The 16586-nt window shown below is 54.8% G+C and overlaps 3 protein-coding genes across 3 annotated transcripts; 1 reads left to right on the top strand and 2 right to left on the bottom strand.

The window, feature by feature from the left end:
* Nucleotides 1–82: 82 nt before the first annotated feature.
* J7T55_000567 (uncharacterized protein) lies at nucleotides 83–7330 on the bottom strand (the record flags this gene model as incomplete). Its single annotated transcript, XM_053131490.1, has 4 exons — nucleotides 83–6459; nucleotides 6514–6601; nucleotides 6659–7217; nucleotides 7284–7330. 4 exons carry the CDS (start codon nucleotides 7328–7330, stop codon nucleotides 83–85), a joined length of 7071 nt encoding a protein of 2356 aa, XP_052990298.1.
* Nucleotides 7331–11828: 4498 nt separating this feature from the next.
* Nucleotides 11829–13882, top strand: J7T55_000566 (uncharacterized protein; the record flags this gene model as incomplete). The annotated part of the gene is made up of 2 exons (XM_053131489.1): nucleotides 11829–13416; nucleotides 13605–13882. 2 exons carry the CDS (start codon nucleotides 11829–11831, stop codon nucleotides 13880–13882), a joined length of 1866 nt encoding a protein of 621 aa, XP_052990297.1.
* Nucleotides 13883–14472: 590 nt separating this feature from the next.
* Nucleotides 14473–15955, bottom strand: J7T55_000565 (uncharacterized protein; the record flags this gene model as incomplete). Its single annotated transcript, XM_053131488.1, has 3 exons — nucleotides 14473–14878; nucleotides 14972–15614; nucleotides 15670–15955. 3 exons carry the CDS (start codon nucleotides 15953–15955, stop codon nucleotides 14473–14475), a joined length of 1335 nt encoding a protein of 444 aa, XP_052990296.1.
* Nucleotides 15956–16586: the final 631 nt, after the last annotated feature.

Below are 16586 nucleotides of genomic sequence, written 5' to 3'. Positions count from 1 at the left end.
AACACAAAAACATATCTGGGAATGCCAGTGTTTACCAACTCTTCCTTCCTTACATTTCCCAATTTTCCATCACTCTACGCTCTTAGTAGATGAATTCGATCCTGGACCCCGCAGGCTTCATCTCCGTGGGAGTATCCACACTCACGAGACTATCCCTGAGAGTGACCCTCGACTCGGCCTCGCTCATCTCAGATACAGATTGGAACGTTTCCGAGCGCTTCAGACGCTGAACCGCGGGTGACTCCAGAACGGTGCCTTCGTGTGCCGCGGCTGGCTCTTGGGCAATGTGCGACATCGACAAAGGAGCGAGTGGGACGCCGGGGGTAACGTCGACGGGCTCGAACTGAAAGTCAAAGGACTGCTCAGGAACCTGCGGTGCCCTCTCCTCTGCGGTTACCACTGGAGGAAGTGGTGTTTCAGGGTTGAAATCGACAGGCGCAAAAGAGTCTCTTGCCCATTGCTCCGCAAATTGACGCTCCTGTTCAAGTGCCTCGATTCGCGCAAGCAATGCTGGGTCCATCTGCCTCTGCTCTCCGTAGTACTCTTCTTCTTCGATCGCTGCTTGATTGACATCCCTTTCTCTGATCGATTCATCATGAGATGAGGACCATGACCGGGCCACAGCTGGGTGAATATTGTCTTCGGGACAAGTGAAAATGCCTGAACCGAAGAAGACTGGGTGCACAAAAGCAGTATCATATGTGTAGCCAGTGGCGGCAGGGTGTGTCACCATAGCTTTCGAGGCCAAAGATGATGCGGCAAATACGGGATGGCGCCTCGACACATCGAATGACTTCCTGTAGCTTTTTGAGATAGCTTCAGCCAGAGCAGCGTCCCAGTCCGCAGCACTCGCCTGGACAGTGGTCCTGCGGCTCGACTTGGATGGAGCAGGATAACTTGCAGCAACTGCCTGGTCGAGAGCTGCATCCCAATCCATTTTCGAGGCAGCAACAATTGGTCCATAGTGTTTTCTAGCCGGAGCAGCTGACTTCATTGTGGGAGCTGGGATTCTGGAGGCCTTGCTCTTGGGGCTGGGCATCGGTGATATCCAATTACGCTCGATCTGAGGGGTAGCCTCAGCTACCCAGAGAGTCGTCGAGGTCAACCGATCGACCGGCCTCCTATCCGCTGGTCGGGACTTGCGGTTCATTTCAACGGCGGCAGGAGCCTGAGAAGATGTCCTGAAGTCTGAACGACTGGCGTAGGGGTTGAACAGTCCAGAATCAGCCAGCAGCTTAGGTGAAACTGGCGCTGACCAGAGCATCTTGGTTGTCTCGGCCTGGTTGAAGGCTTCCACTATGGGGGATGGCGCTCGCGTCACAGGAGCTGATTGGATCCTCGGTGCCCACATCTTGGACGGCGAGGTAGCTACTTCTGGTGAGGGAGCTTGCCAAAGGTCGACGCTTTCAATCACAGCGGGCTCGGACTGCCGAGGCTTCGCTCGAACAGTTGTCTTGACACCATCATACTTTTCCCATGTTTGAGGTTGAGGCAGACCGACGGCGTGGTCACCTCTCTTGGGTCGTGCGGTCACCTGCCACAGACGCTGGCTTGGCAGCTTCAACCAGTTCCTCGGCCCAGACTTCTCAACTGAAGAGGCTTGCCACATTTCGAAGCTCTCAATGGTGGCGGGTCCGGCTTGCCGAGGCTTTGCCCGAACCGTCGTCGTGACTTCGTTGTAGCTATCCCAGCTTTCAGGATGAGGCAGACCGACAGAGTGGTCACCTCTCTTAGGGCGTGCGGTCATCTGCCATAGGCGCGAGCTAGTCGCCATTGCTCGCGGTACCTCCAACCAGTTCCTCGGCCCAGGCATCTCGACCGAAGAAGCTTGCCACAAGTTGACGCTCTCAATGATGGCGGGACCGGACTGTCGTGGCTTGGACCGGATAGTCGACTTCGCACCATCGTACTCTTCCCAATTGTCAGGATGAGGAAGCCCGGCGTCGTGCTCGCCTCGCTTCGGTCTCTCCTCCGCTTTCCAAAGAGGCTTGCTATTCGCAATCGGTGTTGGAGCTTCTAGCCAATTTTTGGTGCGACCAGTTTCGGGAGACGTCTGCCACAAATTGCTGCTTTCAACGGCGGCAAGCTCAGATTGACGGGGCTTCGCGCGGACAGTTGACTTGATGTTGTCGAGTGCGTGCCAATTATCCGGGTGTGGTAGGCCAACGCCATGTTCGCCTTTCTGAGCTTGTTCCTCCACCTTCCACAGTGAGTCTGTCTTCGAAACGGCCCGCGATAGCTCCCTCAGGCCAGGAAGTTCAGATGACAGCCCCCGCGCCACGGAAACTTGCATTGCTTCCTTCGGCGAGACGGGGTGAGATGAATCCGCGCTGCTCGGTAGCGACCACATTGGGGACTTTGATTCTCCAGTCTCAGTCTGGGATGGGATCCAGAGGTTGTCACTCTCGATCAGCGCAGGTTGCACAGGCATCCGAGGCTTCGCACGGGAAGTTTCCGTCGGCGCATCATAGTTGAGCCAGTCTTCGGGCTGAGGGAGACCCTTTGCAGATAGTGCATGCTCCGTACCCCGCGTGGCCTGCCAGAGAGTCGACTGTGTCCTCATAGGCGACTTCGGCGGGGGGGCTGGAGATGGCATCTCTTGGAGACCATCAGGCTCTTCAATACCAACAAGAATGGTTTGGCGGGCAATTCGATCAGCCTCCTCCTCGTCCGCATACTCACCAACCATATAACTTGTAGCGTCCTCCGGCGGTGGGAACATGCTATTGGTAGATGGGATTTGGTCAGTCTTGAGCAAGCTCGCAATTTCCCACAACGTGGACTCGTCGAACCCATCGTCACTCTCGGATCCCATGTCGCTCGAGGAGTCGCTTCGGTCTTCATCATAATCATCAAAGAAAGATGAAGAGTACTCGTCAGATTCGATTTGCCTGGCCCTCGCGTCTAGGGCACTATTGACATTCCTGCCACCGGTAGACATTGTGCCGGGCATGGCCATGAAAAGTGGCGGGCGAGGTTGTACGGAAGCCACATCAGACTTCTCCCCCCAAGGGAATTGGAAGATGCCAAGAGTTCCTCGCTTGTCTGGGAGTGGCTGAGGATCCTCAACTATGTCGGGCAGTGCTGTGATCCGCTTGCTTCGCCGCGGTGGCCGTTGCGTCAACGGGCGAGATCCGGACGCGCTCCGGGAGCGCTGGATGCCGGGATTATAGTAACTGGGAGCCTGGCGCCTGGAAGTAGGCGTCTTTTGTGCAGCCTGTTCGAGTGCCTGGACCTCAGCTGGAGACTTCCAAAGGCCAGAGAGTCCAGAATTGTTAACCGAAGTCGGCTGCTGCCACAGCTGGGTGGTCTCAATGGACAGCGTTGAATTCTCTTTCCTTTGTGCAGGACGCACTGAGAGTCCTGGCAAAGGCGGCTCCTGGCGGGGTAAATGCTGCTCATACGGCCGTTGTGGCCGAACCCACATCAGCCCGCTCTCATTCTGTGGCTCCTGGCGAGGTGTCCAGAGAAGCTGCGGTTCCCTTGTAGACCGCTCCATCTCGGCTGCTTCATATTTGGCACGGGCCTCGAGCAGAGCCGCCAGATTCCGCCTGGATTCGATCTCTCCTTCAGACTCATCCGAGTCTGGGGGCGTCGGGCTGCCTAAGTTGGCGTTGGCTTTGGCCACGGAGAGGAAATTCAAGCTGCGCTTGCGAATGAGTTCGTTCGCGTTCTCCATGTACTCCATCTGTGCTTCTGCCAGCCTCCTCTGCCAAAGGCTCGCGCGATTCCTGCTGTCATCCCTTTCATGCGACGAAGACCTGGTAGATGATATGCTACCCATACGTGCCCGACGTGATGCTCTCCGGTCTGCAGCGATACTCTCCTTCGATTTCGTGGAAGAGTTCCTGGAAAGAGCCTCTGCCGGTGATGTCGCACCAAGTTCAGAAGCGCGACGGGACAGCGTGGTTGGCGAGACTGTGGAGAATGAGTCTCGAGAAAGGTCGTGCTGCATACCATGCCACCTCGTCTCCTGCTGGCCCATCTCTGCCTCCAAATCGTTCAAAAGCGCGAGTCGGCCTTGTCCCGGGCTCTCAATCGCGCCTGGGTCAGGCTGCTCATACTTCTTCAACTGTGCCTGGATCATCAAAAGGGCCTCTTCGGGAGACGGTAGAGGCGATGGCTCAGCAGCTTTGACCAGAATCGCTTGCTTAGCTGTCGTTGGGCGGTCGCTCAGTACCAGAGGGACCGGCGGTGGACCTCTCCTCGACCGGGTCCTCTCGGGCCGCGAAGAGAAACTGAGGGTCTCGTCTCCAACTCGCCGGTAAAATTGACCAGAAGACGCTCTTGATGCTACCGGACTCTCCTCATCCGCGTTTGAAGGCGTTTTGCTATTTGGTTGCAAATCCCGCGCTACAGACGTGTCCAACATAAAAATCATCTCCTCGCTGTTGGTCATTGCTGACACGGCCCTCTGATCTTGACTAGGGACTTTCCCAACCTCGATGGCCCGGGCTTGGTGAACTGTCAAGCCTATCTGCTGTACAGGGGCCGGAGAGTGGACTGTACCCCACTCCGTAATTGCGTCGTCCGTGGTTGTGTCATTTGTCGTTGACGCTGACTTGACGCTGAATCGGGCGGGTAGAACCGGTGACGATGCTCGCTTGCCAGCTCCTGTCGTTGCCACAGACTGCTTTTTCTCATTCGCAGGATACTCGTCGGCCATGATATCTTGACCAGTCTCTGACAGAAGACTTTGGTACGCCGTAGCATTTGGTCGCTCACGGCTCGCCTCCATGGACAATTCCCGTTGCGATGCTTCCTCTGGCTCGTCAAAAAGGCTCCTCGTCTGCACCGATGTCGTGGTTCTCTTGGACTCTCGATATTGGTTGTCATAGCCGAGATTATCCGTCAGTGTCGGTGAACTGCTTATGAACGACGCAGGCATCCCAGGTAGCGATGGTACTGATGATCTTCTCCGTGCACTTCCCTCTGCGTTCGGTGGTTGTGGGAAGAGTAAAGTCATTTTCTCATCATACGTCATGCTCTTCGTATTATTAGGCTTGGGCCGAGTAGCGTAGGTTGGAATTTGTTGGGTGGGAGGTGAAGGTAGGGGAGGAAGATTTGACGGGCTGCCCGGCACAGTCTGCAGCATGGATTTCACGGTGCGTATGGACCCGGCTGACTTCGATTTCCTGTGGCCCTTCGGCGGCGCGATTGGTGGGAAGTACGTATCCATGCCAGACGTATTGCTCCTTCTTGGGATTGGTCTCGGGCGATGTACAATCGATCCTGAAGTGCCAGGTGTTTCTGGAATCACTGGCGTTGTTGGGCTCGTCGCAGATGCCGTGTTAATAGGCGGCGGGACAGCCGCCTTTGGTCCTCGCTGCTTAGCATCTCCCATGACACTTTCGACTAAATTTGGGTCGTCATAAATGATGTTATTGACAAACATGACAGTCTGTTGCCTCTGAGGCGCAGACTCACCCTGCGGCCTCCTTACAGACATCGCTCTTGGGTTTCCAGGGAGGCCGTTCGTTGGTCGTCTCTGCAGTGGCGTCTTCGCTGGCTCAGGGATTACTGGTTCAGGCGAAGGAGGTAATTGTCGAGATGGGGGTATATTTGTTTTGACAATGACATCTTGATTCTTGGGCAAAGCCCGAGCCGCTGACTTTTGTGGTGGAGGAGGTGGTAGGCTGGTCGACGAGCTTGCGTCCGATTGTGCTGAAGCCTGCGAGGCCGACGGCGCATGTCGCGGCGACCTTCTCCGGAGCTCCTCGCCCCCGGGTGATAGCTGAGAGCCCGTTGTGACACCTGTTGCCGGCGTGGCACTGTCAGGCAAAGCAGACAGGGACGCCCGACCGACCACTTCCTTGCGAACGGTACTCGTGGCTCGCATAACGCCCTGTGTGGGGTCTATTGCCGCAGCTGCAGCCTCATTGCGAACCGCCGAAGAGCCTTGGGTCTGACTCGCGAGAAGCGCCCTTCTCTCTCTCTCCTTCCGTGCCGCTGTGTCGAGGTCGGTTGTAGCCACCTTGTCCAAGGGATTTGATCCACCTTCCTGAAGCACAGGGGCCGATATGGCCAACTTTCCAACAGTGATTGCCTTCGCTGGGCCTGCACCGTTGCTGGAAAACAGCGTTTTAGGCTTGTTTTGTGGCTTCACTTGCTGCCGTTCATCGGGAGGGTTGATAGGTGCCGTGGCCGCCCGCATCGGAGGGAACAATTGCCCCTGGATTGGAACTCCGCCCACTCCCTGTCCCATCACACCGGGGTTCGCAATGCTCGGCAACCCTTGGTTCGGAAACGGTACCTGTCTAGGCTGGACAAATGCGGTACTAGAATTGATCTGCTCGGCCTTGAGATCCTCGTATCGGCTCGGCGGGTATTCGTTGGAGGCTGAAGTTGAAATCGATCGTGCAGTGACAATCTGTCTTGGTGATGGTGCTTCTGGTACATTCCTGTCTCTATTCCTTGGCTTCTGGTCTCCGAACGCGCCCATACTCGCAGTTACAATAACTATTACGGTTAGTGGTCGATACACCAGGCATGTTGATAAATTAAAATACTTACTGAGCAAAATCGTAAGGCCGCCCGCAGGGACGGTGCTTCTGAATATGTAATCCGTGGTGGATATGCCCAGCAACATTGCTACACTTGTCTGCACGTTTGTCAGTACACCATGATTACAGGCCCCATGGGTCGTGATAAGACTGACCGCCATCCATATTGTTAGACCAATGAGCGACGCAATGATAGCCTTGCTCCGGGCCGAGTCTTGGCCGCCGTCTTGCATTTTCTTGATCAGCCCAACAGAAATGGCCCGGCCGGCCAGAATCGCGACAATCACCCCATCCACCACTACCAATGTGACGGCAAAGGCGAGCACAGATGAAACCGGCACACAAACGGTGTTGAATTGCGGTCTCGACAGTCCGACAAAAACGGCCCCCAGGACGAAGCGAATGCCCAGTAAACCTTGCGGGATGATCTGACCCGCCGACGCTTGGGTCCCATCATTGATGACCCAAAGTAGGTGTTGTTCAATGGAGTATCGAGCGAGTTGGTCGAATATAGTGGTGAAGACGATGGCAATCTGACACGAACCCTCGGCGGCCGGGTCTATTAGAGTAGTAATGAAGCCAACTTGTGCCCATAAGGCGGTACTGAATAGAAATGTAGCGAGGACCAGCCTCTTGCCGTCTCGAAAGATCGACGAGCCATGGCCCCTGACGTTGAGGAAGAGGGATGCCGACGCCGCGTTGACAACGATGCCACTGTTGATTACTCGTCAGCCATGTGCGACGTCACAGCTGCCATCTCAACAGAGGGGAACGACTCACAATGCGAAGGCGGCAATAAGAGCCGAAGTGGTTCCAGATATCGCCATGATGGCGACGCCAGCTGGCGAAGGGGTTTTGAAAAAGAGGCCAGCCCAGTCAATGGGTACTTCGAAGCGAATGAAAAGGGTATCAAGAAAAATATTAACACTTCATCATGTCGTGATCCTCCGCACACTCAACATAACGACGACGCTCTCACGCACACACGTCTGTCAGTCTCTTCGCTTTCCGTATTGATTGATCCAGTAGAGAAGTGAGCAGGAGAGAAGAGACAGCAGAACTGGGATCACACAGGGCAGAGCGCCAGCGGCAAGCAGCAGTCACGACGAAGTGGGGACATTGGATCTGAAGCACGCGAAACTAGGAGCGGAGTAGTTGCTGCAGACGACAAGGGAAACATTGGCAGAACCGGATCTCGACATTGAGGTTGCTATCAACGGGTGGCTCTGACGATGGTGTGGATATGTTAAGGAGGCCCCGTCTCCATGGTCAAACTGGTACCTGGAATAGATTGGCCAGCTATCCCGGTAGCGAGATGGTGTGAGGCTCAAACCCGCGGAGCAGGGAACAGGCTCGAGACACGACATAGTCGATGATCATGCTGGGCAAGGGAAGCGCCACGGCAGGCTTGGGTGATGGGCGACGGGCGCCAAAGATGGGTAAGGGGCGGGCGACTGTGGCAGACGGCGATGCGGCAGCGCCAAGTCGCTCGGAGCAGCAGCAGCAATGGTTGGTGGCACCGGTGTGGCATCGTGACCCATGTGCTCTGTGTTTCACTTGAAACCCTACGTGTCAGAAGCGAGCCGGCGCAGAGCTCTTCGTCCGGTCGAGGACGGAGTTTAGCCGAATTTGGAACGATCTCCATTGCATCAGCACCATTCAGACCAGATTGGCTCTGGTGCCCCCGTCCTTGGAGAGTTGATGGGTGGATGGACTGGATCCGGGCGATGCTGAGGCCGACAGGTCCTGCTGTGTGCAGACGCGATGAAGCCAGTGCGTTGACGAGAGGTGCACACCCTGACATCCTGACACCCACACCGCACTGCAGCCATCGACTGTGGAATGAGGGTCCGTGAGCCAAGGCAAGGGTCTGATGTGCAGCCTGCAGCCTGCAGCCGGCAGCCGAGACTGACAGGACCGGTGGACCATGTCGTGCTTGCACTTGCGAGAGTCGATCGAGTGCTGCCAGATGGTCGTCGCGAACCACACGCAAAGAAGGCAAGGTTTTGCATTGGAGACGTGCTGCAGGAACGGAACAACGGGATCTAGGGGATGAGTTCATGTTCAAACAACCCTAAGAGAGAGGGCCACAGCGAGGCTACAAGACCGGACGACACTTGGCCCCGCCGATGTGGTGTTTCCGAGCGAGGAACACTCATGATGGTGGTGGTGGTGTTCGTGATGGTGGTGGGGTGATGTTTTGACTGTACTCGGGCCTTGACCTCATCATCATCCATCACCAATCCGGCTCCGATTGTGATCAAGCGGTTGCCCGCCCATTCGACCTGTCTTCGGTCGTTGCTTGGTGCTTGGATGGACTCGGGCGTGCCCGTTGCTGCTACTGTAGATAGGGTTTGGCCCAGCAAACATCAGAGAGAACACAGTCGAAGTGTGTTGAAAAAGTAGTCTGACGATTAAGCTTCGCTTGGGAGCGGAAAGGCACGCGCACACGCACAGAACCCAGACTCGCGGACCACTGCAGCTTCCAAATTCCTCAAGACTTCCAGGCTCCTTCCACGGTTACCATTAGCTCAAACGGCCAACGGACTGAAACCAACGACCGGGCCGCCGGGAGCCCTGTGCGTCTCTCCGTTTCAGTTCGCGGCTAGTACCCAAGGTACGTACCCAGCAAACACCGTCCGTCCGTCACGCTGCATTGGGTTTCTGGTCCCTTGATTTGGATGCTTTGGCTGGAATCAATCGGCTCCGGTGTAACCATGGAGCTCATCATTCGATGATGAAATCTCCGGTGCTCTGATAGACTTTGATTTCTCCCAACTCAACTTGCTCACACCAGGGAGTTCAGCCGTTGGCCTCAAACCTTGCCTCGGCTCAGAATCGCCCCCATGCTGGCCCTGGAGGCCCCCTGAGGCCATCACACGCTCGGTCGCAGCTCACCCACCATCCAGACTGCTCATCCGAGCAAGGACCTGACCAAAGGGCTCCTTTGCTTATCGATGATCACACGACGACGGAAAATCCCCTCACAGATTAGCAGCTGTCATGTTTCACTCACAATGATCTATGAGGTGACGAAGCATCGGCGAAAGGAGGGGGGAAGACTACAAGAAACCAACGCCTGCTTGAAGCTTTTTTGGCAGTCATGGCCTCTCTTGTCTGTGCAGCTGATCATTGAGCTTAAACGCAATGTGCCGTTCCAAGCCACTGGGTACGACACAGCATTGCGAGGAAAGACGAAAGGCCAGCTTGAGAAGTAAGCTACTCTAGGGCGTGCCGTGAGTTCTACCCATAAAGCATTGGCATTGACTTGATAGCCAGTGTTTGAGTACTGTCAATCCCAGCCGAACCGAGCAATTATGATTTCCAGGAAACCGGTCCGGACCAGGATGTTCTATCCGTTTAGCCATATTGAGAACCTGGTTAAGGTAAAATCTTGTTATGATCAGAGGAATCACCATAAGACTTTGGCCGACTGGTATCAGTAGTTCTCCCGAAGCCATCAAGCAAGCGCGACATGGGAGATATATGGCAAAACTCAACGTGTCCACCACATTTTACATCTCCCTTTCATCATTCGAATTGCGGTTGATACGTCCCACCTTATTTTATGTCACTTAATTGTCCGTCTTCTTAGTCATATACCCGGCTAAATTGGCACGATTGTCTGCATGCATGATATCTCGCTGCCAGTCCCAGGCTTGTCAAACAACCCCCGGGGACTTAAGATGCCAGCTCGCCTCAATTATGCCAACTGAATCAAACTTTGTAATTTGCCATCCCGTGATCTCCCTCTCAAGAGTAATGTGCCGGATCTTTGCCTATTCTGCGTAAACTGCCAACCAATACATGCTGTCAGACCGAATTACCATTAGCCGTACGGGAACAGTCTCAGGCAGAGGGTCTTGTCACCAGTTTGACGCGAGTTGAGCCTTGTAAATGCCTCACAGCTTCTTCCACACTGGAGGATGACTTCAGGAAAGAGATACCATGTTCATGGGGAAGGCAGGTCGGGAAACCAAGTTTGATCATATACGTAGAGCCGAGGCTAGCCTGATCCTGTAGCATTCCACTCTGTTGGACTCGCTTTTAGGCTTTGATATCAAGTGTAGAGCTTTCATCAATGGGAAGACGACAGCTTACAGGCGCCTATCATGTTAATCATCTTCAACCTTCTACGACACCCTCCTCACACATACGGTCCCCGTCATCCTGTTATGGCTACTTCAAAAAGTTGAGTAGGCCCTCACTGACTATGGACATTGGTCTTAGTGGAGTTGAGTGACACCAGGGTGTAGGTTGTTTATTCTGGTGATGGTTGATTCCCGACTACTCTCCATAGCAAAGTTAGAGAAAGGAAAGACATGATCCTGCACACACAACACTGTTTTCAGGGGTTGACTTGGCCACATGTGAAGGTATCATTTCGATACTTTAATGTCCCATCTTTTAACAATTTCTGAATGGCCATAATATGGTCACTTATCACTACCTGTTTTGCCAGGGAGATCTAGAGTTGGTCTTAGCGAAGGCGGTCTGGCCAAGTAGGATCCAACATGAGAACTTAGAACACACCTGATAGATCGCCAGAGAATCAGAAATTATGACATAATTGATCGAAAAAGAAGCGATGAGAGAGCCCGAAATGGTAGAGCCTATGAAGGCGATATTGTTGGGTCTATCTACACCTAAAGTAAAGTCTCGACTTGGGCGGCGATATGCAGCACAACAGCAGCTACCCGAGCCAACAACTTGTCACAGAAATTAGACTGGCTTTATTGGGGGGAAAACTGCAGCTATCATGCAGCTGAGGAGCATTCACATGAACGGGGTTGCAAGAAATGTGCACTTGAGACCAGGCCGTTTGTACTGGCAAACGCTTTTCTGCCCTTCCATCAGCAACAACACGCCAGGTGCTGCCGTCCGTAGTTCATCGTCATGCATCTCATTGATGTCCCTAGCTTACTTGCAGGTGTTCCTCCAATGAATATTACTTTCTGAGGAATCATAGGTATCGTCGTAAGACATTGCCTTCATGGATCCACAAATTGATGCCAGCTTCGCCAGGATCTCTAAGCTGGTGACTTCCCTAGAACAGAGTAAATTGCCCTATCTTCGCACATAATTCACTGTGAACAGATTTAGGTCTCTCAATCTGTCATCCTGCGCCGTTGTCTAAGTAAAAGGATTTGTTCTGCTTGTGCCAATGTCCTTTGACTTCATCACCTATCCATACCGACGCACCAACAAAAAGCATCGAATGATAGCTGCTCTAGATGAGATTTGTCGAGCAGCAAGTTATACTAATTGTGATCCTGCTAACTAGAAAATCTCTTGCATAATTCTTGCCAATTTCTTTTGTGCAAAATGTCGAGCCACTCCCTGCAGCCGAGCGAGACAAAGCAGTCCGACAACGTTGACTGGAGTGCAAGAGCTGCCACATTGAAGCAGCAGCTGATGGAACGCCGACAGCAAGCTGCAAGTGCTCAATCCCAAAACATGAACTTCTCGCAGCGCGGGTCCTCCGGCCAATTCCAACAGCGAAAGAAGCCAGTTTCAGGTGGCGTTGAGCCTGTTCAGCCTACTACTACTGCTCAAGGACAAACCTTCCTAAGCTTGTCGAACGGGTTCCCCGACGTTCTGGACGCGCACAAGGAAGCTTCACGATCTAAGAAACTGCCCAAAATGGCTGAAAGTGATGAATCGGGCACCCATGACAGCATACAGAGGTCTCAGGCCGTCACCCAGAAACTGATGGAAGGGCTGTCTCCTCGGGGTCCTTCCACGCTCATGGTTCAGGAAAAGGGAGACAAAATGGCAGCCGTCAATGAAACTGAGCTCATCAGCAACAGGCCCTCACGTGCAAACGACCACACGGGCGCAAAGGTCCAAGAAAAGCTCGCAGATGGTGACAACTCCAAGATCCAGCCAAGGGATGGCTACACTGCCGAGGACACAAATGCATCGCGTAGCGAGACCAGAACCGCACTGGCTCCAAAAGAGAAATCCAACATGCGTTCGACTACCGAAGATGGCGAGATCACCAGGAAGCACTCGCCGGCCTTGCACAAGATCCCCGTCCGGGAGTCAACGACCCAGCCTGCCACGCGCAAGAAGACTCCTCCCACGCGTGCCTCGACAGTCACCAGCATCGTGCCAACCGAACCACGTGCCGAGCGGCATGTATCCAGGTCGGTCGATCCCACATCTGTTTCGAAGCAGAGGGAATTCCGAGGTGATACCGCCGCTGGTCACTCATCCGCGCCTCGATCTGACAACAAGCACGGACATGGCCGTCGCTCATTGCCAGACCGCCCTCGGGTGAACATGCCAGAGCACGACAACACCATGACCTGGGAAGCGTACAAGGCGGCGCCCGCTCGCCACATATACGCTCAGCCCAACCGGGAGCCACGGCCTCATTCAGTCTCCCCCGCGGCGGCGCGGCCGGCCCGCGACGACAGCGACTGGGAGGTGGAGAGGTTCGCCTTCGAGCACCCTGATCTCCGCGACTGGCTTTACTATACCGGCTGGAACAGCTCCACCTTCCGCAGGCACGAGCTGTCCCGCCTCCGCCGCATGGAGGAGATCGAGTGCGAGAGATACGAGCTGATGCAAGAGCGCGAGCGCGAGACGGCCGAGCTGAACGGCGCGGGGGAGCCTGCCAGCAAGGCGAGGCGCCTGATCGACACTGGACCGCTCCCCCTTTCGCTGGATCCTGCGCCGCCCCGGCGTGCTGAGGATGTTCAACCGGCTGAGTATAGGATGCTCGGCCGCTACACGGTCACTGCCGGCATCAAGAGAGAGCGAGGCGAGCAGAGCGATGGTGATCGAGACTATGGTTCCTCCGCCAAGTTCTACCGCACCGACCATAACTACCGTGGATCTCGCGCTGGCTATCACGGCTCCTACGATCGCGGACGAGATGAGCCAAGATACTGGCACGATCAAGAAGGTAACCTGGCTTGCTTCCATCCATTTTTATCTTCTCTCATCATACTCCCCGCCCAACACCATTTACCACGGGCTTCGCACACTACATACATCCCACCCATTCATGCTCTCCCTCCCATATTCACATGAAGCGCACCACATACCTCAACGCAACTTTGTGCCACGACTGACTTGCCCGGCACCTCACAGCCCGCCCACGAAGTGAGAAGAATCCTCCCCATGGATTGGCGGAGAGCTCGCCCCCACGAACTCTGCTTCCGCAGCGATACTCGCGTTATCGCTACTCCAGCCCGATCGGCCATCCGTTGCCCCGCGACGAGCTCGACGCCGAGCGAGCGGCAAACCGACACGTCACGCGCGACAGGCAGCGTTCACATCGCCGCTCGGAGAGATCTATGAGCCCTCAGCCCCGTGGCCGCGGTTTCAAGGCCCCCCGCTCCCACAAGCCTGAGTATGGACGTCTTTGAGGTGCTTCCAACGGAGGGTAGAGACCATGGAATCGCAGAATGTCCACTTGGTTACGTGTGGGAGCTTATACTCAAGAAGCAAGATCCATCGGAAGGCGGCCATGCCGGCCCAAGCTAGTGAAAGGCTTTGCTCATCCAGGATCGCCAATGGACGACGTGCTTTCTGAAGTTGTACTATACGAGGAAAGAAGAACGGTACCCATAGATAGCACACGCCGCTTCTAAGAACCATACGTTATTACACCAATAATTGAGAAATTGGAAGAGTAATTGGCATTGATAATAGTCTTTATCAGTTGCAAGCCACTGGTGATCTTCCGAGTAAGCAAGTATTCTTGCACACGAATCACTTGATCAGTTTTGGTATGCAGTAGAGTTTGTCTCCAGAGCCAGACGCGGCATACAACAAAGAAGCCGTCCCTAATTTTCGATATCACATACTGGACTACTTGAACAGTCATGGCTGCAATGACAGCCATGGGATACTTGACAAATCAGTAGGGGCTTTGGGGGTGCCTGCCTTAACGACGCAACGTCAACCGTGCAGTAATCGATACAGTTTACGGGCATACCATCACTAAACGCCTTACTCAAGCTGGAGGCAAGAAAGAAGCAAACAATACGGCCTGTATGGAAGCATACATGACCATGAAGACCACAAAGCCGCTGCCCATGTTTCTCGTCTTCGGGCTCTTCAAGCAGGCCGCCAGCCACCAGTACCAGGCCGGGTAGCCCGAGGACAGGCGAGTGATGATCTGGACGTGATAGCTTGTGAAGGTCATAGCGGCGAGCAAAACCTGAGCAAAGGCCATGGACCTCACCACCAGGACGAGCCGGGAGCTGTCCAGGTTTGACGCCGGCCCATGCTCCTTGGAAACTCTGGAGCCTTGGAAGAAAAGATCTTTACCGCCCTTGCCCATGACGAAGAGCATGGGAGCCGCAAGGGCAAAGAGTGGGGCATTGGACAGCGTCCAGTATCGGAGAAAACCGGTGTTCCTGTTTTGCGGTGTGAGCAAACGGAGGTTGATGACGCCCGAGGCCGACGTTCATGAGGTCCGCACTCTGTGGGTTTTGGGAGATCATTCTTACCAATATTGCTTCTGTACGAAGTTGTAGATACTGGGCACGAGGTGGGTACACCACGGCCTAGTCTCGGAAGTTGCGGAAGTGGAGGAGCAATATGTCTGGTAAGCGACATACTGAGGGAGGACGGAGCCGGCAGCGACAGTTAGTCCGGCGATACCGAGGACAACCAGTCTGCGGATGTAATCGGGAGTCTTGCGAAAATCGAGGTCCTCGGTCAGTTGGTAGAAGGTCCAGAGGAAGTCGAAGGCCAGTGGGGCGCCGTTGAGCAGGCCATTGGTACGAAAATAGGTGGCGAGGCCAAAGGCAAGGCCGGCGAGTAGGGTCAGGGCATCTCTTGGAAGCGATGAAACAGATGTCCCAGTCTTGACGCAGCTTTTGACCAGGAGTAGCCAACCAGTGAAAGACAGCAAGGAGCATGCGCTCTCAGCGTAAGGAGCGGACAAGAATAGGCCGGCCGGGGACAGCACGTGCAGCAGGGCCGCAGCCAGTGCCCACCTTGAATCCTTCCAGATTTGCAAGCCTAGCTGGTAAAGCACCAGCACCGACAGCAGATGGCAGGCATTGGAGAAGACGACGCCGACCAGAGCCTCAAGGTGCGTGCTGGGGTCGGAGGATGAGAACAGGCCGAGCCGAGGGATCCGTAGGGCTAAAAGGCTTGTGATTAGAATTCGACGGACCATAGGCTGGAGGAGCGAGCGTACCTCGGATGATGAGGGATATGCAGTTGGGCAAGGCGGAACTAAAGGCCCACTCCTGCTCGAAAAGATAGCCCCTTTCAGCGTCCTTGAGGAAGTAGATGGTATCCCAAGAGGACAGCCTCGTGAGGAAGCTTGGTGTGCTGCCAGGGGTGAGGAGGCTTGACGAGGTGTCGTAGGTCGGGCCCACGCGGCTGCCGGCAGCGATGGCGAGGAGGACGGCCTTCCACGAACAAAATACGGCCGTCAGCGTGGTGTAGGGACTGCCATTACTGATGTTTGTGGCGGTCATGGCGACGAATGTGGTGGAAGGGACCAGAATGCTGGGTGGCTCATAGTAATGATTATTCGCAGCATGCGGTTTGGCATATGTTGTGCATACCCGCACCCAGACAGCTAAACACACACACAGATTGACACACAGACCCAAATGGAAAAGACAGAGCACGTCCCCCTGAGAAGATCGGGGGGCCCACTGCCATGCCAGGAATGCCAGCTTACATGTGGATCCCCACCCCCGTTGTGGCTTGGTCAGGCCTCGGCATGTACCGAGATTTGGGCAATCAAAAAATCGACGAAAAGAGCACCAACACCTGACGCCAAAAATATCAGTGAGCGCCGCCAGGTTACCGATTAGTAGGCCCAGATGTGGGGAATTCATCATCAACGCGCAATTCAGGTCACTCAATCTCCCGCCCGCTACTACTGCTGCTGCGGGCATCGCAGATGCTGCAGGTACTACGCTGGTCTTCCAGTCAGACACCGCTCCCACCGGCGTTTATTGGGCAGAGGTGCTAACACAGTCGCGCAGTCTACTACCATGTCAGACGTATCACAAGATGACCGGTGGCAAACATGTGGGGATCTGAGCACATGGCTGTGTCTGATGTGTGATGAAGGAAGAGAGCCTGGCTCGCCTGGGA

Source organism: Diaporthe amygdali (genome assembly GCF_026229845.1).
Source record: "Diaporthe amygdali strain CAA958 chromosome Unknown NODE_27_length_698932_cov_65_101997, whole genome shotgun sequence".
Taxonomy (NCBI): Eukaryota; Fungi; Ascomycota; class Sordariomycetes; order Diaporthales; family Diaporthaceae; genus Diaporthe; species Diaporthe amygdali.
The sequence above is the reverse complement of the archived record's forward strand: the minus strand, read 5'-3'. Positions and strand labels throughout refer to the sequence as shown.